Genomic DNA, 23538 nt, shown 5'->3' on the forward strand with positions numbered 1-23538 from the left:
GGCCAAATGGCCTACTCCTGCTCCTATCTTCTATGCTTCAACTGTATAAAACACGAGTTAGGCCTCGGCTAGAGTACTGCGTGCAGTTTTGGTCACTGCAGTGGGGAAAGAGTTAAACTGACATCGCTGGCAGTTTCACTGAAGGTGTAAGGAAGACAGGGACTACCATGAAAGGCCACACCCATAAAGATGCGGTCAAAGATAGCAGACCTTTGGAGAGATATAAAACAATTAAATGGAGACTGGATGTCCAGCATTTCAACTGCCCGTAAGAACTTTACCTAGGTTACATTCCAAGGTATCTTTTAATTAGCATTCCGCAGTTTGAGTGATTGATTGAGGAGGCAGCTTATACATGCTTATATTAAGATTCATAACCAATCTGTGAAGGTGCATGCGGGCCAAGATCCAATCAGGTGGCAGGAATGAATTTAACATGCGGCGGCCATGCTTATTGTAATGTATAAAAATGTCGTGTTTTCTGTAACAATTTGGAAAACTCTGGCTAAGACCGAGCAGACTGCATCCCCACCGGTGCAATAAAGACAACTTGACTATCGATCTAAAACCTTGTGTCGAGTGTTGGTTTAAAATACTCCACGACCCCACATTACAGGAAGGATGTGATTGCACTAGAGAGGGGACAGAGGAGATTTACAAGGATGTTACTGGGAGTAGAGAATCTTATCTATGAGGAAAGACTGGATAGGCTGGGTCTGTTTTCCTTGGAACAGAGGAGGCTGAGGGGAGACCTTCATTGAGGTGTATACAATGATGAGGGGCCGAGATAAAGTGGATAGAAAGGACCTATTTCCCTTAGCAGAGGGGTCAACAACCAGGGGGCACAGATTTAAAGTAATTGGGGGAAGGTTTAGAGAGGATTTGAGGGGAAATGTCTTCACCCAGAGGGTGGTGGGGGTCTGGAACTCACTGCCTGAAAGGGTGGTAGAGGCAGGAACCCGAACCACATTTAAACAGTACTTGGGTGTGCCCTTGGGATGCTCTAACCTGCAGGGCTACGGACCAAGAGCTGGGAAGTGGGATTAAGCCGGATAGCTCTTTGTTGGCTGGCGGGGACACGATGGGCCGAAATGGCCTCCTTCCGTGCTGTAACTGTCTATGATTCTATGGTTGAAAGCCAGCCCATTGACTGTTTGAATTCCTTGTTGTTGTGTGAAAGGTAAGACTCACACGATGCTGGGAAGCCCCGAGCAGCCGGGAGTAGTCCCGCGTGCTCTCCTCGACATCTTTCGCATGAGCCGGGAGCAGAGCGACCAGCTGACGGGCCCCTCCTGGACCTTCGCCATCAGCATGTCTTACCTGGAGATTTACCAGGAGAAGGTGAGTGCAGTCTGCTGAGCCTGCTTCACTGGGGGAGGGAGAGGGACCCGCAGGTCAAGGGCCCGCAGGGAGGGACGGGGACCCCCAGGTCAAGGGCCCGCAGGGAGGGACAGGGACCCCCAGGTCAAGGGCCCGCAGGGAGGGACAGGGACCCCCAGGTCAAGGGCCCGCAGGGAGGGACAGGGACCCCCAGGTCAAGGGCCCGCAGGGAGGGACAGGGACCCCCAGGTCAAGGGCCCGCAGGGAGGGACAGGGACCCCCAGGTCAAGGGCCCGCAGGGAGGGACAGGGACCCCCAGGTCAAGGGCCTGCAGGGAAGGACAGGGACCCCCAGGTCAAGGGCCCGCAGGGAGGGACAGGGACCCCCAGGTCGAGGGCCCGCAGGGAGGAACAGGGACCCCCAGGTCGAGGGCCCGCAGGGAGGAACAGGGACCCCCAGGTCAAGGGCCCGCAGGGAGGGACAGGGACCCCCAGGTCAAGGGCCCGCAGGGAGGGACAGGGGCCCGCAGGGAGGGACAGGGACCCCCAGGTCAAGGGCCCGCAGGGAGGGACAGGGACCCCCAGGTCAAGGGCCCGCAGGGAGGGACAGGGGCCCGCAGGGAGGAACAGGGACCCCCAGGTCAAGGGCCCGCAGGGAGGAACAGGGACCCCCAGGTCAAGGGCCCGCAGGGAGGGACAGGGACCCCCAGGTCAAGGGCCCGCAGGGAGGGACAGGGGCCCGCAGGGAGGGACAGGGACCCCCAGGTCAAGGGCCCGCAGGGAGGGACAGGGACCCCCAGGTCAAGGGCCCGCAGGGAGGGACAGGGGCCCGCAGGGAGGGACAGGGACCCCCAGGTCAAGGGCCCGCAGGGAGGGACAGGGGCCCGCAGGGAGGGACAGGGACCCCCAGGTCAAGGGCCCGCAGGGAGGGACAGGGACCCCCAGGTCAAGGGCCCGCAGGGAGGGACAGGGACCCCCAGGTCAAGGGCCCGCAGGGAGGGACAGGGACCCCCAGGTCAAGGGCCCGCAGGGAGGGACAGGGGCCCGCAGGGAGGGACAGGGACCCCCAGGTCAAGGGCCCGCAGGGAGGGACAGGGACCCCCAGGTCAAGGGCCCGCAGGGAGGGACAGGGGCCCGCAGGGAGGGACAGGGACCCCCAGGTCAAGGGCCCGCAGGGAGGGACAGGGGCCCGCAGGGAGGGACAGGGACCCCCAGGTCAAGGGCCCGCAGGGAGGGACAGGGACCCCCAGGTCAAGGGCCCGCAGGGAGGGACAGGGACCCCCAGGTCAAGGGCCCGCAGGGAGGGACAGGGACCCCCAGGTCAAGGGCCCGCAGGGAGGGACGGGGACCCCCAGGTCAAGGGCCCGCAGGGAGGGACGGGGACCCCCAGGTCAAGGGCCCGCAGGGAGGGACGGGGACCCCCAGGTCAAGGGCCCGCAGGGAGGGACGGGGACCCCCAGGTCAAGGGCCCGCAGGGAGGGACGGGGACCCCCAGGTCAAGGGCCCGCAGGGAGGGACGGGGACCCCCAGGTCAAGGGCCCGCAGGGAGGGACGGGGACCCCCAGGTCAAGGGCCCGCAGGGAGGGACGGGGACCCCCAGGTCAAGGGCCCGCAGGGAGGGACGGGGACCCCCAGGTCAAGGGCCCGCAGGGAGGGACGGGGACCCCCAGGTCAAGGGCCCGCAGGGAGGGACGGGGACCCCCAGGTCAAGGGCCCGCAGGGAGGGACGGGGACCCCCAGGTCAAGGGCCCGCAGGGAGGGACGGGGACCCCCAGGTCAAGGGCCCGCAGGGAGGGACGGGGACCCCCAGGTCAAGGGCCCGCAGGGAGGGACGGGGACCCCCAGGTCAAGGGCCCGCAGGGAGGGACGGGGACCCCCAGGTCAGGGGCCCGCAGGGAGAGACAGGGATCCCCAGGTCAAGGGCCCGCAGGGAGGGACAGGGACCCCCAGGTCAAGGGCCCGCAGGGAGGGACAGGGACCCCCAGGTCAAGGGCCCGCAGGGAGGGACAGGGACCCCCAGGTCAAGGGCCCACGGGGAGCGACAGGGACCCCCAGGTCAAGGGCCCGCAGGGAGGGACAGGGACCCCCAGGTCAAGGGCCCGCAGGGAGGGACGGGGACACCCAGGTCAAGGGCCCGCGGGGAGGGACAGGGACCCCCAGGTCAAGGGCCCGCAGGGAGGGACGGGGACCCCCAGGTCAAGGGCCCGCGGGGAGGGACAGGGACCCCCAGGTCAAGGGCCCACGGGGAGCGACAGGGACCCCCAGGTCAAGGGCCCGCAGGGAGGGACGGGGACCCCCAGGTCAAGGGCCCGCAGGGAGGGACGGGGACCCCCAGGTCAAGGGCCCGCGGGGAGGGACAGGGACCCCCAGGTCAAGGGCCCGCAGGGAGGGACGGGGACCCCCAGGTCAAGGGCCCGCGGGGAGGGACAGGGACCCCCAGGTCAAGGGCCCGCAGGGAGGGACGGGGACCCCCAGGTCAAGGGCCCGCGGGGAGGGACAGGGACCCCCAGGTCAAGGGCCCACGGGGAGGGACAGGGACCCCCAGGTCAAGGGCCCACGGGGAGCGACGGGGACCCCCAGGTCAAGGGCCCGCAGGGAGGGACAGGGACCGGGACCCCCAGGTCAAGGGCCCGCAGGGAGGGACAGGCACCCCCAGGTCAAGGGCCCGCGGGGAGGGACAGGGACCCCCAGGTCAAGGGCCCACGGGGAGGGACAGGGACCCCCAGGTCAAGGGCCCGCAGGGAGGGACAGGGACCCCCAGGTCAAGGGCCCACGGGGAGCGACAGGGACCCCCAGGTCAAGGGCCCGCAGGGAGGGACAGGGACCCCCAGGTCAAGGGCCCGCAGGGAGGGACGGGGACCCCCAGGTCAAGGGCCCGCGGGGAGGGACAGGGACCCCCAGGTCAAGGGCCCACGGGGAGGGACAGGGACCCCCAGGTCAAGGGCCCGCAGGGAGGGACAGGGACCCCCAGGTCAAGGGCCCACGGGGAGGGACAGGGACCCCCAGGTGAAGGGCCCACGGGGAGCGACGGGGACCCCCAGGTCAAGGGCCCGCAGGGAGGGACAGGGACCGGGTCCCCCAGGTCAAGGGCCCGCAGGGAGGGACAGGGACCCCCAGGTCAAGGGCCCGCGGGGAGGGACAGGGACCCCCAGGTCAAGGGCCCACGGGGAGGGACAGGGACCCCCAGGTCAAGGGCCCGCAGGGAGGGACAGGGACCCCCAGGTCAAGGGCCCACGGGGAGGGACAGGGACCCCCCAGGTCAAGGGCCCGCGGGGAGGGACGGGGACCCCCAGGTCAAGGGCCCGCAGGGAGGGACAGGGACCCCCAGGTCAAGGGCCCGCAGGGAGGGACAGGGACCCCCAGGTCAAGGGCCCACGGGGAGCGACAGGGACCCCCAGGTCAAGGGCCCGCAGGGAGGGACAGGGACCCCCAGGTCAAGGGCCCGCAGGGAGGGACAGGGACCCCCAGGTCAAGGGCCCGCAGGGAGGGACGGGGACCCCCAGGTCAAGGGCCCGCGGGGAGGGACAGGGACCCCCAGGTCAAGGGCCCGCAGGGAGGGAGAGGGACCCCCAGGTCAAGGGCCCGCAGGGAGGGACAGGGACCCCCAGGTCAAGGGCCCGCAGGGAGGGACAGGGACCCCCAGGTCAAGGGCCCACGGGGAGCGACAGGGACCCCCAGGTCAAGGGCCCGCAGGGAGGGACAGGGACCCCCAGGTCAAGGGCCCGCAGGGAGGGACAGGGACCCCCAGGTCAAGGGCCCACGGGGAGCGACAGGGACCCCCAGGTCAAGGGCCCGCGGGGAGCGACAGGGACCCCCAGGTCAAGGGCCCGCAGGGAGGGACAGGGACCCCCACGTCAAGGGCCCGCAGGGAGGGACAGGGACCCCCAGGTCAAGGGCCCACGGGGAGGGACAGAATGAGGGTTGGTAACGCCATGCAAGGGGTTTTCAGGGTGTGTGGATTGTAGTAGGCAGGTCGACTGCAAGAGGTGGTGCTGTGACAAGAGGGTGCAGTTTCCTCTCGTGCATGGCTGCTCCTCTCTATTCTGGGTCTAGATTAGATATTTTCCAGGATTTCAATCGAACTGGATGTGTCTAAGTGGCCCCTGTGTCTTTGGTTCAGGAGCGCGCCTGCCCCACCCAGTGTCAGTCTGTGCAGGTTAGAAGTCCTGGGAAAGAATGAGTTGGAGACGGTGTAATGAGTCTCCATTACAGGAAGGGGCGGGGAGAATGGGTGAGAAGGTGGGGCGAGAGGAGGGAGCGTGGGCCGGGGGAGGAATTGTCGGGGTGTGAGGGAGACCCAGTGTGGTCAGTAACACAGTCCTGTCGTGTCGTTCCGTTACCGACCTCCTCACTCGGTGCTGAGCCCACAGTTCAGGGCATTAACTGTGACGATCTCTCTCTGTCTCTGAGGTGATCGATCTGCTGGAAGCGAGAGACCAGGACCTGCCGATCCGCGAGGACAAGGACAAGAACATCTTCATCCCCAACCTGACGCATCAGACCATCAGCAGCTTCGTCGAGTTTGAGCGCTACTTCCTCCCGGCCACGGAGCGACGCACCACCGCCAGCACCAAGCTCAACGGCCGCTCCAGCCGCAGCCACTCTGTGCTGCTGATCAAGGTGCCGACTCGACTACCCCGGCGTGACTCCCCGCTCCCGACTCCCCTCCCCCAACGTGACTCCCGACTCCCCCCCCCCCCCCCCCCCCTCCCCCAACGTTACTCCCCGCTCCCGACTCCCCCCTCCCCCAACGTTAATCCCCGCTCCCGACTCCCCCCTCCCCCAGCGTTACTCCGGCACTCCGCAGAGCAACTTTCCATGTCTCTCTTTTCCCCCCCGCCCCCAAGCCCTGCTTCACTCAGCAGATTATAGTTACAGAAATGTAAGTATCCCGTGTTGTCTCCTTCCCCTAGCTTCACTCTGCGCTGCAGTCCCGCGGGCGGGTGAGTCGGAGGAGAGCGGCCCCTGATTACCTGTCCTCTCCTGACCCCCCCCCCCCCCCCCCCGTGTTCGACAGGTGGTGAGGTTAGAGCGGCGGCGGGCGGGTGAGTCAGGGGAGAGCGGCCCCTGATTACCCGTCCTCTCCTGACCTCCCCGTGTTCTGCAGGTGGTGAGGTTAGAGCGGGTGGGCGGGTGAGTCAGGGGAGAGCGGACCCTGATTACCTGTCCTCTCCTGACCCCCCCGTGTTCTACAGGTGGTGAGGTTAGAGCGGGCGGGCGGGTGAGTCAGGGGAGAGCGGCCCCTGATTACCTGTCCTCTCCTGACCCCCCCCCCCCCCCCGTGTTCTACAGGTGGTGAGGTTAGAGCGGGCGGGCGGGTGAGTCAGGGGGAGAGCGGCCCCTGATTACCTGTCCTCTCCTGACCCCCCCCCCCCCGTGTTCTACAGGTGGTGAGGTTAGAGCGGGCGGGTGAGTCAGGGGAGAGCGGCCCCTGATTACCTGTCCTCTCCTGACCCCCCCCCCCCCCCCCCGTGTTCTACAGGTGGTGAGGTTAGAGCAGGCGGGCGGGTGAGTCAGGGGAGAGCGGCCCCTGATTACCCGTCCTCTCCTGACCCCCCCCCCCCCCCCCCCCCCGTGTTCGACAGGTGGTGAGGTTAGAGCGGCGTGGGCGGGTGAGTCAGGGGAGAGCGGCCCCTGATTACCCGTCCTCTCCTGACCCCCCCCCCCCGTGTTCTACAGGTGGTGAGGTTAGAGCAGGCGGGCGGGTGAGTCAGGGGAGAGCGGCCCCTGATTACCTGTCCTCTCCTGACCCCCCCCCCCCGTGTTCTACAGGTGGTGAGGTTAGAGCGGGCGGGCGGGTGAGTCAGGGGAGAGCGGCCCCTGATTACCTGTCCTCTCCTGACCCCCCCGTGTTCTACAGGTGGTGAGGTTAGAGCGGGTGGGCGGGTGAGTCAGGGGAGAGCGGCCCCTGATTACCTGTCCTCTCCTGACCCCCCCGTGTTCTACAGGTGGTGAGGTTAGAGCGGGCCGGCGGCGGGTGAGTCGGAGGAGAGCGGCCCCTGATTACCTGTCCTCTCCTGACCTCCCCGTGTTCTACAGGTGGTGAGGTTAGAGCAGGCGGGCGGGTGAGTCAGGGGAGAGCGGCCCCTGATTACCTGTCCTCTCCTGACCCCCCCGTGTTCTACAGGTGGTGAGGTTAGAGCGGGCGGGCGGGTGAGTCAGGGGAGAGCGGCCCCCTGATTACCCGTCCTCTCCTGACCCCCCCCGTGTTCTACAGGTGGTGAGGTTAGAGCGGTGGGGGCGGGTGAGTCAGGGGAGAGCGGCCCCTGATTACCCGTCCTCTCCTGACCCCCCCGTGTTCTACAGGTGGTGAGGTTAGAGCGGGCGGGGCGGGTGAGTCAGGGGAGAGCGGCCCCTGATTACCTGTCCTCTCTCTGACCCCCCCCGTGTTCTACAGGTGGTGAGGTGTGGGCGGGTGAGTCAGGGGAGAGCGGCCCCTGATTACCTGTCCTCTCCTGACCTCCCCGTGTTCTGCAGGTGGTGAAGTTAGAACGGGCGGCTCCGTTCCGGCAGCTGACGGGGAAACTCTACCTGATCGACCTGGCGGGATCCGAGGATAACCGGAGGACTGGAAACCAGGGCATCCGGTGAGTGTGCGTCGGTGTCTGGGTACAGGGGGAGTGTGTGTCAGTGAGAGCAAGAGGGGGTGAGGGTCCCAGTGAGAGTGAGAGCGGCGAGGGTCCCGGTGAGGGGTGAGTGTCCCAGTGAGGGCCGAGGGGTCCGGCGGGAGGGGGCCGAGCGAGGGTCCGGCGGGAGGGGGCGAGGGGTCCCAGCGAGGGGCGGGCGGGGGTCGCGGATCCCAGCGGAGGTCCTGGGGCGGGGGTCCCCGGGGAGGGGTCAGGGTCAGGGGGGGAGGGAGGGTAGAGGGAGGGGCGGGGGGGTCCCGGGGAGAGGGGCGGGGGGTCCCGGGGAGAGGGGTGGGGGTCCTGGCGGTCCTGGGGCGCCGGGGGGGGGGGGGGGGTCCCGGGGGAGGGGCGAGGGGGCGAGGGTCCCGGCGGGCGAGGGGGGCGAGGGTCCCGGCGGGTGAGGGGGCGAGGGTCCCGGCGGGGTGAGGGGGCGGGGGGACCCGGGGCGAGCGGTACTGATCCTCCTCGCTTGTATTTCTCAGGTTGAAGGAAAGCGGAGCCATTAACACCTCGCTCTTTGTGCTCAGTAAAGTGGTGGATGCCTTGAACCAGGGGGCTGCCCCGGATTCCCTATAGAGACAGCAAGCTGACCCGACTCCTGCAGGTAACTCTCCCTTCAGCTGCCCCTCGGCACTGACCTGCGGCCGTGTGATTACTTACCCAGTTATTGGGGCAGTCGCCGGTTAAATGGAGAGGCTGTGTTTGCACTAGAAGGGAATGTGTGTGTCGCGCCTCTCGCATTCTGTTTCTTTGTACCGTCTCCCACTCTAACTCATTCATTCCCAGGACTCCAAACTGTGGGACTCCTCCCCTCCCTCAGTCTCCAAACTGTGGGACTCCCTCCCCTCCCTCCGTCTCCAAACTGTGGGACTCCCTCCCCTCCCTCAGTCTCCAAACTGTGGGACTCCCTCCCCTCCCTCAGTCTCCAAACTGTGGGAATCCCTCCCCTCCCTCAGTCTCCAAACTGTGGGACTCCCTCCCCTCCCTCAGTCTCCAAACTGTGGGACTCCTCCACTCCCTCAGTCTCCAAACTGTGGGACTCCTCCACTCCCTCAGTCTCCAAACTGTGGGACTCCCTCCCCTCCCTCAGTCTCCAAACTGTGGGACTCCCTCCCCTCCCCTCCCTCAGTCTCCAAACTGTGGGACTCCCTCCCCTCCCCTCCCTCAGTCTCCAAACTGTGGGACTCCCTCCCCTCCCTCAGTCTCCAAACTGTGGGACTCCCTCCCCTCCCTCAGTCTCCAAACTGTGGGACTCCCTCCCCTCCCTCAGTCTCCAAACTGTGGGACTCCTCCACTCCCTCAGTCTCCAAACTGTGGGACTCCCTCCCCTCCCTCAGTCTCCAAACTGTGGGACTCCCTCCCCTCCCCTCCCTCAGTCTCCAAACTGTGGGACTCCCTCCCCTCCCCTCCCTCAGTCTCCAAACTGTGGGACTCCCTCCCCTCCCCTCCCTCAGTCTCCAAACTGTGGGACTCCCTCCCCTCCCCTCCCTCAGTCTCCAAACTGTGGGACTCCCTCCCCTCCCTCAGTCTCCAAACTGTGGGACTCCCTCCCCTCCCTCAGTCTCCAAACTGTGGGACTCCCTCCCCTCCCCTCCCTCAGTCTCCAAACTGTGGGACTCCCTCCCCTCCCCTCCCTCAGTCTCCAAACTGTGGGACTCCCTCCCCTCCCCTCCCTCAGTCTCCAAACTGTGGGACTCCCTCCCCTCCCCTCACTCAGCCTCCAAACTGTGGGACTCCCTCCCCTCCCCTCCCTCAGCCTCCAAACTGTGGGACTCCATCCCCTCCCCTCCCTCAGTCTCCAAACTGTGGGACTCCCTCCCCTCCCCTCCCTCAGTCTCCAAACTGTGGGACTCCCTCCCCTCCCCTCCCTCAGTCTCCAAACTGTGGGACTCCCTCCCCTCCCCTCACTCAGCCTCCAAACTGTGGGACTCCCTCCCCTCCCCTCCCTCAGCCTCCAAACTGTGGGACTCCATCCCCTCCCCTCCCTCAGTCTCCAAACTGTGGGACTCCCTCCCCTCCCTCAGTCTCCAAACTGTGGGACTCCCTCCCCTCCCTCAGTCTCCAAACTGTGGGACTCCCTCCCCTCCCCTCCCTCAGTCTCCAAACTGTGGGACTCCCTCCCCTCCCCTCCCTCAGTCTCCAAACTGTGGGACTCCCTCCCCTCCCCTCCCTCAGCCTCCAAACTGTGGGACTCCATCCCCTCCCCTCCCTCAGTCTCCAAACTGTGGGACTCCCTCCCCTCCCCTCCCTCAGCCTCCAAACTGTGGGACTCCATCCCCTCCCCTCCCTCAGTCTCCAAACTGTGGGACTCCATCCCCTCCCCTCCCTCAGTCTCCAAACTGTGGGACTCCATCCCCTCCCCTCCCTCAGTCTCCAAACTGTGGGACTCCCTCCCCTCCCTCAGTCTCCAAACTGTGGGACTCCCTCCCCTCCCCCGGGGGTTTGTGGGTTTCCCTACCTAGTGAACCCTACTTGGTGTCGATTAACCCCTCCTTCCTGATGTCCCTTGCCTCCACTTGACCAGTGTCTGGATTTTCTGGGGTGAGACCGGCCGTGGTGTGTTGCATTGTCTGGGGTGAGACCGGCCGTGATGTGTTGCAGTGTCTGGATTGTCTGGGGTGAGACCGGCCGTGATGTGTTGCAGTGTCTGGATTGTCTGGGGTGAGACCGGCCGTGGTGTGTTGCAGTGTCTGGATTGTCTGGGGTGAGACCGGCCGTGATGTGTTGCAGTGTCTGGATTGTCTGGGCTGAGACCGGCCGTGATGTGTTGCAGTGTCTGGATTGTCTGGGCTGAGACCGGCCGTGATGTGTTGCAGTGTCTGGATTGTCTGGGGTGAGACCGGCCGTGATGTGTTGCAGTGTCTGGATTGTCTGGGGTGAGAGCGGCCGTGATGTGTTGCTGTGTCTGGATTGTCTTGGGTGAGACCGGCCGTGATGTGTTGCAGTGTCTGGATTGTCTGGGGTGAGACCGGCCGTGATGTGTTGCTGTGTCTGGATTGTCTGGGATGAGACCGGCCGTGATGTGTTGCTGTGTCTGGATTGTCTGGGGTGAGACCGGCCGTGATGTGTTGCAGTGTCTGGATTGTCTGGGGTGAGACCGGCCGTGATGTGTTGCATTGTCTGGGGTGAGACCGGCCGTGATGTGTTGCAGTGTCTGGATTGTCTGGGGTGAGACCGGCCGTGATGTGTTGCATTGTCTGGGGTGAGACCGGCCGTGATGTGTTGCAGTGTCTGGATTGTCTGGGGTGAGACCGGCCGTGATGTGTTGCAGTGTCTGGATTGTCTGGGGTGAGACCGGCCGTGATGTGTTGCAGTGTCTGGATTGTCTGGGGTGAGACCGGCCGTGATGTGTTGCAGTGTCTGGATTGTCTGGGGTGAGACCGGCCGTGGTGTGTTGCAGTGTCTGGATTGTCTGGGGTGAGAGCGGCCGTGATGTGTTGCAGTGTCTGGATTGTCTGGGGTGAGACCGGCCGTGATGTGTTGCAGTGTCTGGATTGTCTGGGCTGAGACCGGCCGTGATGTGTTGCAGTGTCTGGATTGTCTGGGGTGAGACCGGCCGTGATGTGTTGCAGTGTCTGGATTGTCTGGGGTGAGACCGGCCGTGGTGTGTTGCAGTGTCTGGATTGTCTGGGGTGAGACCGGCCGTGGTGTGTTGCTGTGTCTGGATTGTCTGGGCTGAGACCGGCTGTGATGTGTTGCAGTGTCTGGATTGTCTGGGGTGAGACCGGCCGTGATGTGTTGCTGTGTCTGGATTGTCTGGGGTGAGACCGGCCGTGATGTGTTGCAGTGTCTGGATTGTCTGGGGTGAGACCGGCCGTGATGTGTTGCTGTGTCTGGATTGTCTGGGGTGAGACCGGCCGTGATGTGTTGCAGTGTCTGGATTGTCTGGGGTGAGACCGGCCGTGATGTGTTGCAGTGTCTGGATTGTCTGGGGTGAGACCGGCCGTGATGTGTTGCAGTGTCTGGATTGTCTGGGGTGAGACCGGCCGTGATGTGTTGCTGTGTCTGGATTGTCTGGGGTGAGACCGGCCGTGATGTGTTGCTTTGTCTGGGGTGAGACCGGCCGTGATGTGTTGCTGTGTCTGGATTGTCTGGGGTGAGAGCGGCCGTGATGTGTTGCAGTGTCTGGATTGTCTGGGGTGAGACCGGCCGTGATGTGTTGCAGTGTCTGGATTGTCTGGGGTGAGACCGGCCGTGATGTGTTGCAGTGTCTGGATTGTCTGGGGTGAGACCGGCCGTGATGTGTTGCTGTGTCTGGATTGTCTGGGGTGAGACCGGCCGTGGTGTGTTGCAGTGTCTGGATTGTCTGGGGTGAGACCGGCCGTGGTGTGTTGCAGTGTCTGGATTGTCTGGGCTGAGACCGGCCGTGATGTGTTGCAGTGTCTGGATTGTCTGGGCCAGTCCTTTGTGTTGACTGTTCAGTGTTGTTGCTGTTGTCCAACGGCAGGACTCTCTGGGAGGGACAGCCCACAGCGTGATGATCACTAACATTGCTCCAGAGTACAAGCACTACTACAACACCCTCACCGCCCTCAACTTCGCCGCCAAGTCCAAGCTGGTCATCAATCGACCCTTCACCCAGGAAACCATCCAGCCCATAGGTGAGTGACCAGCCGGCGGGCGGGCGAGTGGGTGAGCGTCCGGCCCGCGAGTGAGTGAGTGAGTGAGCGTCCGGCAGGCGGGCGAGTGGGTGAGCGTCCGGCCCGCGAGTGAGTGAGTGAGTGAGCGTCCGGCAGGCGGGCGAGTGGGTGAGGCGTCCGGCCCGCGAGTGAGTGAGTGAGCGTCCGGCAGGTGGGTGAGGCGTCCGGCCCGCGAGTGAGTGAGTGAGCGTCCGGCGGGCGGGCGGGAGGGCGGGCGGCCGACCCCGACTGACTGACTCGTGTTCAATAGCCGGGCGGCTGACACTCTCCTCTGCCCGACAAGGCACCGGATTTACTGAACTCTGGTCCAATTCGCCATGACAAGTGGTAACCCTAACTGCTGGTGGCTGGGCAGCTATCCCAGTCCCAAAACCGAGCAGGTACTGTACCGATCACTGCTCCCTGTCAAGGACTCAGCCCAGTTATTTGCTCCAGTCCTGGAATCATCCTGGGGCTGATCGAGGCAAGCTGGGAAACGTTTAATGTAAAAGACGCCCACCATCCATGTTAAATGCTCTTACTCTGTTTTCCCCCCCTGGCAAGTGAGCCTGGTTTTAGGGGCAGGCTGCGAGACACGAGCTGGGGGCCGGGGAGGAGCTATTGCCTGAAGTCTGACCGTGATTGCACCCTGGCTGCGACGTTAAATATGCCCCCGCATCCTTTCCTGGTTTAGGTGTGCAGCCTCCCAAGCGACCCCGGGAAGAGCATCAGTCGAGTTCCCAAGTGCCGGCCAAGATGTTCAAATCGGATGATTCGGAGAAAGCTGGCGGCTCCGAGGAGCTGACACTGAGGTGAGGAGAGGTGTCAGGGCGCAGTGTTCGATCCTGGCCTGTGACTCGGGGTGAGGAGAGGTGTCGGGGCGCAGTGTTCGATCCTGGCCTGTGACTCGGGTGAGGAGAGGTGTCGGGGCGCAGTGTTCAATCCTGGCCTGTGACTCTGGGTGAGGAGAGGTGTCGGGGCGCAGTGTTCAATCCTGGCCTGTGACTCGGGGTGAGGAGAGGTGTCGGGGCGCAGTGTTCGATCCTGGCCTGTGACTCTGGTGAGGAGAGGTGTCGGGGCGCAGTGTTCGATCCTGGCCTCTGACTTGGGTGAGGAGAGGTGTCGGGGCACAGTGTTCGATCCTGGCCTGTGACTTGGGTGAGGAGAGGTGTCGGGGCACAGTGTTCGATCCTGGCCTGTGAGGAGAGGTGTCGGGGCGCAGTGTTCGATCCTGGCCTGTGACTCGGGTGAGGAGAGGTGTCGGGGCGCAGTGTTCAATCCGGGCCTGTGACAACAGAATCTAAAGCATCAGAGAATTGGATTGTGACTCCACCACATGACGATGTGTCAGCAGACTCCTTCCCAGGAAACGGCCCCGTGTCCGAGGGAGGGTGCTGGCAGTTCCGTGTCAAGGCACCATCGTGTGTACCTCTTGTTGGTACACATTTTGGGCCGCTCTTTGATATTTAAATGGGCTTTGTGCGAGTCACCTGTTGTTTGTGAAGTGTTTCTCTGCCTGCCTTGTGAAAATTGAGTGGTCTGCCTGGAACACACTGTTCTGGGCGGTCGGTCAGCAAGAGACTGCCCCACAGGTTAATATTCGGGCCATTTGTTCCCACTGTGTGCTCAGCGTCTTCTGTTAATCTGTCTGACCATTCGAAGCTCCAGCCCACTGTCTCCTGGAGTGTTTCTGCAACTGCTTCCCAAGGTTGGGAAAGGGCAGCTGAAGAGAGAGCCATGGAATGATAAAAGAAAGACTTGCATTTATATAGTGCCTTTCACGACCACCGGACGTCTCAAAGCGCTTTACAGTCAATGAAGTACTCTTGAAGTGGAGTCACTGCTGTAATGTGGGAAACGCGGCAGCCAATTTGCGCACATAGAAGATCGGAGCAGGAGTAGGCCATTCGGCCCCTCGAGCCTGCTCCGCCATTCAATGAGATCATGGCTGATCATCCAAATTCAGTACCCTGTCCCTGCCTTCTCCCCGTATCCCTTGATATCTAACTCCTTCTTGAATATATTTAATGAATTGGCCTCCACTACCTTCTGTGGTAGAGAATTCCACAGGTTCACCACTCTCTGGGTGAAGAAATTCCTCCTCATCTCTGTCCTAAATGGCTTACCCCTTATCCTTAGACTGTGACCCCTGGTTCTGGACTCCCCGACCATCGGGAACATCCTTCCTGCATCTAGTCTGTCCAGTCCTGTCAGAATTTTATAAGTTTCAATGAGATCCCCTCTCCTTCTTCTAAACTCCAGCGAGTACAAGCCCAATCTCTCCTCATACGTCATTCCTGCCATCCCAGGTATCAGTCTGGTGAATTTTCGCTGCACTCCTTCCATGGCAAGAACATCCTTCCTCAGATAAGGTGACCAAAACTGCACACAATACTCAAGGTGTGGTCTCACCAAGGCCCTGTACAACTGCAGCAAGACATCCTTGTTCCTGTACTCAAACCCTCTCGCTACGAAGGCCAACATACCATTTGCCTTCTTAACCGCCTGCTGCACCTGCATGCTTACCTTCAGCGACTGGTGCACAGCAAGGTCCCACAAACAGCAATGTGGTAATGACCAAATAATCTGTTTTTATGTTGTTTGAGGGATAAATATTGGCCCCAGGACACCGGGGATAACTCCCCTGCTGTTCTTCAAAATAGTGCCATGGGATCTTTTACGTCCACCTGAGAGAGCAGACGGAGCCTCGGTTTAATGTCTCATCCGAAAGACGGCACCTCCGACAGTGCGGCGCTCCCTCAGTACTGACCCTCCGACAGTGCGGCGCTCCCTCAGTACTGCCCCTCCGACAGTGCGGCGCTCCCTCAGTACTGACCCTCCGACAGTGCGGCGCTCCCTCAGTACTGACCCTCCGACAGTGCGGCGCTCCCTCAGTACTGCCCCTCCGACAGTGCGGCGCTCCCTCAGTACGGCCCCTCCGACAGTGCGGCGCTCCCTCAGTACGGCCCCTCCGACAGTGCGGCGCTCCCTCAGTACTGCCCCTCCGACAGTGCGGCGCGCTCCCTCAGTACTGCCCCTCCGACAGTGCGGCGCGCTCCCTCAGTACTGCCCCTCCGACAGTGCGGCGCGCTCCCTCAGTACTGACCCTCTGACAGTGCGGCGCTCCCTCAGTACCGACCCTCTGACAGTGCGGCGCTCCCTCAGTACTGCCCCTCCGACAGTGCGGCGCGCTCCCTCAGTACTGACCCTCTGACAGTGCGGCGCTCCCTCAGTACCGACCCTCTGACAGTGCGGCGCTCCCTCAGTACTGCCCCTCCGACAGTGCGGCGCGCTCCCTCAGTACTGCCCCTCCGACAGTGCGGCGCGCTCCCTCAGTACTGACCCTCTGACAGTGCGGCGCTCCCTCAGTACTGCCCCTCCGACAGTGCGGCGCTCCCTCAGTACCGACCCTCTGACAGTGCGGCGCTCCCTCAGTACTGCCCCTCCGACAGTGCGGCGCGCTCCCTCAGTACTGCCCCTCCGACAGTGCGGCGCGCTCCCTCAGTACTGACCCTCTGACAGTGCGGCGCTCCCTCAGTACTGCCCCTCCGACAGTGCGGCGCTCCCTCAGTACGGCCCCTCCGACAGTGCGGCGCTCCCTCAGTACGGCCCCTCCGACAGTGCGGCGCTCCCTCAGTACTGCCCCTCCGACAGTGCGGCGCGCTCCCTCAGTACTGACCCTCTGACAGTGCGGCGCTCCCTCAGCACTGCCCCTCCGACAGTGCGGCGCTCCCTCAGTACTGCACTGGAGAGTCAGCCTAACTTTGTGCTCAAGTCCCTGGAGTGGGACTGTGAACCCATAACCTTCTGACACCGAGGCGAGTGTGCTACCCACTGAGCCACAGCTGAGACAGCACAGGAGGAGGCCATTCGGCCCATTGTGCCTGTGCCGGCCCTTTGAAAGAGCTCTCCAACACGTCCCACTCCCCTGCTCTTTCCCCGTAGCCCTGCAAATCTTTTCCCTTCAAGGATTTCTCCAATTCCCTTTTGAAAGCTACTATTGAATTTGCTTCCACCGCCCTTTCAGGCAGCGCAATCCAGATCACAACAACTCTCTGCGTAAAAAAACAAAAACGTTTCTTCATATCGCCTCTGGTTCATTTGCCAATCGCCTTAAATCTGTGCCCTCTGGTGAACTGGCAAAAAAACCAGAGGCGAAATTACGTGGAATTATGTCGAATATCCGGCCCAGAAACGGGGCATTCGGCCCAAGCAGGCTGGGCTGGTGTTTGGGCTCCACTCGAGCCTCCTCCCATCCCGTCTGCCTCACCTCCGCCTTTCAGCAGATCTTTCGCTTCCCGTTGCTCTCGTACTTCCCTTTTGAAAGCATCTATGCTGTTGGCCTCGGCCGCTCCCTGTGGTAGTGAGGTCCACGCCCCCCTCCGCTCGAGTACAGAAATTTCTCCTCCTATTGCTGTTGGGATTTCATCGAATCACAGAAACTTGCAGCACAGGAGGAGGCCGTTCGGCCCGTTGTGCCTCTGCTGGCTCTTGATCGGGCAGTCCCTCTCGGTCCCTCATCCCCCGCTTTCTGTCGCTAACCCTGGAACTTCCTCCTCCTCCAGCTCCCATCCGACTCCCTTTTAAAATTATTGATTGAATCAGCTCGAGCGTTCCCGAGCTCCACAACTCTCCGGGTGAAAACTTTTCTCCTGCTCTCCCCTCGAGATCTTCTGCCAATTATTCTGAATCTGTGACCTCTGGTTATTGACCCACTCGCCAGAGGAAAGAGTCTCTCTCTGTCCCTCTCTCCCTCAACTTCTCGTCATCTTGAAAACCTCTATTAGATCACCTCTTAACCTTCTCTGTTCCGAGGAGGACAGTCCTAACTCTCCCAACCTCTCCTCATAACTGAAGTCGCTCATCCCTGGTAAACCTCCTCCGCACCCTTTCTAAGGCCTTTCCTGAGGTCCGGTGCCCAAAATTGTCCCCAATACTCCAGCTGAGGCCTAACCAGTGATTTATGAGGAACGATCTTGTATTGATGGCCCCGAGTTTGAGTCTCCCACAAGTGACTCCGAGGCAACTGAACCACTTTGTTTAGAGACAGTTTCGTGTAATGGCACAGTTTCCTTCTTTCTGAAATTTCTTTTGTTGTTTTTGCTGGATTCTTGGATCTTCAGTCAACCCGCCCTGTCCAGTTAATAGCTTTAACCGCTTCTCCCATCAGCAGACTGGCGCAGTACGTGCTTCAGATGGGCTCAGATTTTGCCCTGGCACTAATGGCGTCTCCCGTTACTGAGACTTGCCCTTGCACGTTTTAGGTTTGGGGCTAAAGCGGGGAGGTGTTGTTGAGGCAGACGATCAGCCATGATCTCATTGAATGGCGGAGCAGGCTCGAAGGGCCGACTCCTGCTCCGATTTCTCATGTTCTTCAAGTGGAAACATTCTCTCCGCATCGACCCTGTCCAACCCATTCAGAATTTTATAAAGACCTCGATCAGGTCACCTCCAAGTCTTCGCTTTTCCAAAGGGAAAAGCCCCAAGCTGTTCAATCTTTCCCGATAGCTGTAATCTCTCAGTTCTGCTACCATCCTTGTAAATCTGTTTTGCGCTTTCTCCAGAGATGAGAATTTTTTTTTTTTACGCAGCGAGTTGTTGCGATTGAGTTCGAGTACAGGAACAAGGATGTCTTGCTGCAGTTGTACAGGGCCTTGGTGAGACTACATCTTGAGTATTGTGTGCAGTTTTGGTCGCCTTATCTGAGGAAGGATGTTCTTGCCATGGAGGGAGTGCAGCGAAGATTCACCAGGCTGATACCTGGGATGGCAGGAATGACGTATGAGGAGAGATTGGGTCGATTGGGCTTATACTCGCTGGAGTTTAGAAGAATGAGAGGGGATCTCATTGAAACTTATAAAATTCTGACAGGACTAGATGCAGGAAGGATGTTCCCGATGGTCGGGGAGTCCAGAACCAGGGGTCACAGTCTAAGGATAAGGGGTAAGCCATTTAGGACAGAGATGAGGAGGAATTTCTTCACCCAGAGAGTGGTGAACCTGTGGAATTCTCTACCGCAGAAGGCAGTAGAGGCCAATTCATTAAATATATTCAAGAAGGAGTTGGATATATTTCTTAAGGCTAAAGGGATCAAGGGATATGGGGAGAAGGCAGGGACAGGGTACTGAATTTGGATGATCAGCCATGATCGCATTGAATGGCGGAGCAGACTCGAGGGGCCGAATGGCCTACTCCTGCTCCTATCTTCTCTGTTTCTATGGAATGCGCTGCCTGAAAGGGCGGTGGAAGCAGATTCAATAGTAACTGTCAAAAGGGAAATTGGATAAATACCTAAAGGGTAGAAATTGAGAGCTATGGGGGCAGAGCAGTGGGGAGTGGGACTAATTGGAGAGCTCCACCAGAGCCGGCACAAGTGCGATGGGCTGAATGGCCTCCTCATGCACTGTCTGATTTGGTTTATGGTGAGGTTGGGGGGGATGTGCGCAGATTGTAATTTGAATGTGCGTTTTCCCCTCTCTCATTTCCAGCCCTCTGCTGAAGCCGGGGGATTTCGACCCTGAGGTTTACGACTCTGATGTGATGGAACGTCTTTCCAATCTAGAGAACATGCTGAGGAAGTACGGGAAGAGTGGTCTTCCGCTGCTGGGAACTCCCAAACAGGAGCGTCTCCAGCTTCTCAAAAAACTGGAGGAGAGTAATCTACAAATACAGGTACTGGGGACTGACCCAGGTGGCGCTGCTCAGCACTGACTGAGGGAGCAACTCCCAGCCACAGGAGTGGCAAAATCAGCCAGGGTTCCTGCTCCTGATCACTGTCCAGTGACCCCTGGGTTAGAGAGAGAGGGAAATCAGCCAGGGTTCCTGCTCCTGATCACTGCCCAGTGAGCCCTGGGTTAGAGAGAGGGGAAATCAGCCAGGGTTCCTGCTCCTGATCATTGTCCAGTGACCCCTGGGTTAGAGAGAGAGGGAAATCAGCCAGGGTTCCTGCTCCTGATCACTGCCCAGTGAGCCCTGGGTTAGAGAGAGAGGGGGAAATCAGCCAGGGTTCCTGCTCCTGATCACTGCCCAGTGACCCCTGGGTTAGAGAGAGGAGAGAAATCAGCCAGGGTTCCTGCTCCTGATCACTGTCCAGTGACCCCTGGGTTAGAGAGAGGGGGAAATCAGCCAGGGTTCCTGCTCCTGATCACTGCCCAGTGACCCCTGGGTTAGAGAGAGGAGGGAAATCAGCCAGGGTTCCTGCTCCTGATCACTGCCCAGTGACCCCTGGGTTAGCGAGAGAGGGAAATCAGCCAGGGTTCCTGCTCCTGATCACTGCCCAGTGACCCCTGGGTTAGAGAGAGGGGAAAATCAGCCAGGGTTCCTGCTCCTGATCACTGTCCAGTGACCCCTGGGTTAGAGAGAGGGGAAATCAGCCAGGGTTCCTGCTCCTGATCACTGCCCAGTGACCCCTGGGTTAGAGAGAGGGGAAATCAGCCCGGGTTCCAGCTCCTGATCACTATCCAGTGACCCCTGGGTTAGAGAGAGGGGAAATCAGCCAGGGTTCCTGCTCCTGATCACTGCCCAGTGACCCCTGGGTTAGAGAGAGGGGAAAATCAGCCAGGGTTCCTGCTCCTGATCACTGCCCAGTGACCCCTGGGTTAGAGAGAGGGGAAATCAGCCCGGGTTCCAGCTCCTGATCACTGCCCAGTGACCCCTGGGTTAGAGAGAGGGGAAATCAGCCCGGGTTCCTGCTCCTGATCACTGTCCAGTGACCCCTGGGTTAGAGAGAGAGGGAAATCAGCCCGGGTTCCAGCTCCTGATCACTGCCCAGTGACCCCTGGGTTAGAGAGAGGGGAAATCAGCCAGGGTTCCTGCTCCTGATCACAGTCCAGTGACCCCTGGGTTAGAGAGAGGGGAAATCAGCCAGGGTTCCTGCTCCTGATCTCTGTCCAGTGACCTAGAGAGAGGGGAAATCAGCCAGGGTTCCTGCTCCTGATCACTGTCCAGTGACCCCTGAGTTAGAGAGAGGGGAAATCAGCCCGGGTTCCAGCTCCTGATCACTGCCCAGTGACCCCTGGGTTAGAGAGAGGGTAAATCAGCCCGGGTTCCTGCTTCTGATCACTGTCCAGTGACCCCTGGGTTAGAGAGAGGGGAAATCAGCCCGGGTTCCAGCTCCTGATCACTGCCCAGTGACCCCTGGGTTAGAGAGAGGGGAAATCAGCCCGGGTTCATGCTCCTGATCATTGTCCAGTGACCCATGGGTTAGAGAGAGGGGAAATCAGCCAGGGTTCCTGCTCCTGATCACAGTCCAGTGACCCCTGGGTTAGAGAGAGAGGGAAATCAGCCTGGGTTCCTGCTCCTGATCACTGCCCAGTGACCCCTGGGTTAGAGAGAGAGGTGAAATCAGCCTGGGTTCCTGCTCCTGATCACTGCCCAGTGACCCCTGGGTTAGAGAGAGGGGAAATCAGCCAGGGTTCCTGCTCCTGATCACTATCCAGTGACCCCTGGGTTAGAGAGAGGGGAAATCAGCCAGGGTTCCTGCTCCTGATCACTGCCCAGTGACCCTTGGGTTAGAGAGAGGGGAAATCAGCCAGGGTTCCTGCTCCTGATCACTGCCCAGTGACCCCTGGGTTAGAGAGAGGGGGGGAAATCAGCCTGGGTTCCTGCTCCTGATCACTGCCTAGTGACCCCTGGGTTAGAGAGAGAGGAAATCAGACAGGGTTCCTGCTCCTGATCACAGTCCAGTGACCCCTGGGTTAGAGAGAGGAGGGAATCACTGCGTCTGTCCCAGACCCAATAGGATTGTAAACTGAAATAACAACAGAAAACGCTGGAAATACTCAGCAGGCCAGGCAGCATCCGTGGAGAGAGAAACAGAGTTAATGTTTCAGGTCTGGGACCCTTCATCAGAACTGGAAAAAGCTGGAGATGTAACAGATATTAAGCAGGTGCAGAGACAGGGGGGGGTGGGGGTTAGGAGGGGAGGAAGGAGTAGAAAGAACCTCCTGTACTTTTGTAAGAGGCAGGAAAGATAAAATGTTACAAATGGGAATGGCAAAAATCATACAGCATGAAAAATGGGGGCAGGAATAATGATCTGAAATTGTTGAACTCAATGTTGAGTCCGGAAGGCTGTAAAGTGCCCAATCGAAAGATGAGGTGCTGTTCCTCGAGCTTACGTTGAGCTTCATTGGAACAATGCAAGAGGCCGAGGACAGAGAGATCAGAGTGGGAGTGAAGCGGTGAATTAAAGTGACAGGCGACCGGAAGCTCAGGGTCACCCGTACGGACTGAACGGAGGTGTTCCGCAAAGCGGTCGCCCAATCTGCGTTTGGTCTCCCCAATGTAGAGGTGACCGCATCGTGAGCAGCGAATACAGTATACTAGATTGCAAGAAGTACAAGTAAATCGCTGTTTCACCTCGGAAGGGGTATTTGGGGCCCTGGACAGTGGGAAGGGGGGAGGTGAAAGGGCAGGTGTTGCATCTCCTGCGCTTGCATGGGAAGGTGCCGGGCGAAGGGGAAGGGGTGTTGGGGGTGATAGAGGAGTGGACCAGGGTGTTGCGGAGGGAGCGGTCCCTTCGGAATGCTGAAAGGGGAGGGGAGGGGAAGATGTGTTTGGTGGTGGGATCACGTTGGAGGTGGCGGAAATGGCGGAGGATGATCCGTTGAATGTGGAGGCTGGTGGGGTGAAAGGTGAGGACAAGGGGAACCCTATCGTGGTTCTGGGAGGGAGGGGCAGGGGTGAGGGCAGAAGTGCGGGAGATAGAACGGACACGGTCGAGGGCCGTGTCAACCACAGTAGAGGGGAATCCTCGGTTGAGGAAAAAGGAAGACATGTCGGAAGCACTGGTATGGAAGGTGGCATCGTCGGGACAGACGCGACGGAGAAACTGGGAGAATGGAATAGAGTCATTGCAGGAAGCGGGATGGGAGGAAGTGTAGTCCAGGTAGCTGGGAGTCGGTGGGCTTGTAGTGGATGTTTGTCAAAAGCCGATCGCCAGAAATGGAGATGGAGAAGTTGAGGAAGGGAAGAGTCGGAGATGGACCATGTGACGGTGAGGGAAGGGTGGAAATTGGAAGTGAAGTGAATGATCTTATCTAGTTCAGGGCGAGAGCAGGAAACGGCACCAATACAGTCATCAATGTACCGGAAAAAGAGGTGAGGGAGGGGACCTGAGTAGGACTGGAACATAGATTGTTCCACATATCCCATGAAAAGGCAGGCGTAGCTCGGGCCCATGCGGGTTCCCATAGCAACACCTTTAATTTGGAGGAAGTGAGTGGAGTCAAAGGAGAAGTTGTTCAATGTGAGAACAAGTTCAGCCAGTCGGAGGAGGGTGGTGGTGGATGGGGACTGGTCGGGCCTCTGTTCAAGGAAGAAGTGGAGCGCCCGAAGGCATCCTCCGCCATTTCCGCCACCGCCAGCGTGATCCCACCACCAAACACATCTTCCCCTCCCCTCCCCTTTCAGCATTCCGTAGGGACCGCTCCCTCCGCGACACCCTGGTCCACTCCTCTATCACCCCCAACAGCCCTGCTCCTTCACCTGGCACCTTCCCGTGCAAGCGCAGGAGATGCAACACCTGCCCCTATACTTCCCCCCCCCCCTTCCCACTGTCCAGGGCCCCAAACACCCCTTCCAGGTGAAACAGCGATTTACTTGTACTTCTTGCAATCTAGTATACTGTATTCGCTGCTCACGATGCGGTCTCCTCTACATTGGGGAGACCAAACGCAGATTGGGCGACCGCTTTGTGGAACACCTCCGTTCAGTCTGTACGGGTGACCCTGAGCTTCCGGTCGCCTGTCACTTTAATTCACCGCTTCACTCCCACTCTGATCTCTCTGTCCTCGGGCTATTGCATTGTTCCAATGAAGCTCAACGTAAGCTCGAGGAACAGCACCTCATCTTTCGATTGGGCACTTTACAGCCTGCCGGACTCAACATTGAGTTCAACAATTTCAGACAATTATTGCTGCCCCCATTTTTCATGCAGTATGATTTTTGCCATTCCCATTTGCAACATTTTAT

At 60.4% G+C, this 23538-nt stretch overlaps 2 protein-coding genes across 2 annotated transcripts in view; both read left to right on the forward strand.

The window, feature by feature from the left end:
- LOC147094615 (kinesin-like protein KIF22) overlaps positions 1-23538 on the forward strand; it is a 73352-nt gene that overhangs the window by 18373 nt on the left and 31441 nt on the right. The window contains exons 4-6 of the mRNA XM_085974450.1: positions 1181-1341; positions 5730-5939; positions 7797-7906. Coding sequence (XP_085830576.1) covers positions 1181-1341; positions 5730-5939; positions 7797-7906 — 481 coding nt within the window. The remainder of the gene's footprint in view (positions 1-1180; positions 1342-5729; positions 5940-7796; positions 7907-23538) is intronic.
- On the forward strand, positions 12395-19290 carry LOC147094616 (kinesin-like protein KIF22-B). The gene is made up of 3 exons (XM_085974449.1): positions 12395-12546; positions 13259-13376; positions 19053-19290. The coding sequence occupies exons 1-3, from the start codon at positions 12423-12425 to the stop codon at positions 19273-19275; spliced, it is 465 nt and encodes a 154-aa protein (XP_085830575.1). The 5' UTR covers positions 12395-12422; the 3' UTR covers positions 19276-19290.

Source organism: Somniosus microcephalus, unplaced genomic scaffold (genome assembly GCF_052327205.1).
Source record: "Somniosus microcephalus isolate GS21.2 unplaced genomic scaffold, FLI_Smic_1.0 unresolved_chr1, whole genome shotgun sequence".
NCBI lineage: Eukaryota > Metazoa > Chordata > Chondrichthyes > Squaliformes > Somniosidae > Somniosus > Somniosus microcephalus.

What these genes read in the sequence shown, in the direction of transcription:
- LOC147094616 (XM_085974449.1), top strand. Translation starts at nt 12,423, where the DNA reads ATGATCACTAACATTGCTCCAGAGTACAAGCACTACTACAACACCCTC. An exon ending in GGAAACCATCCAGCCCATAG is followed by an intron (nt 12,547 to 13,258) that starts GTGAGTGACCAG and finishes TTCCTGGTTTAG; the next exon opens with GTGTGCAGCCTCCCAAGCGA. An exon ending in TCCGAGGAGCTGACACTGAG is followed by an intron (nt 13,377 to 19,052) that starts GTGAGGAGAGGT and finishes TCTCATTTCCAG; the next exon opens with CCCTCTGCTGAAGCCGGGGG.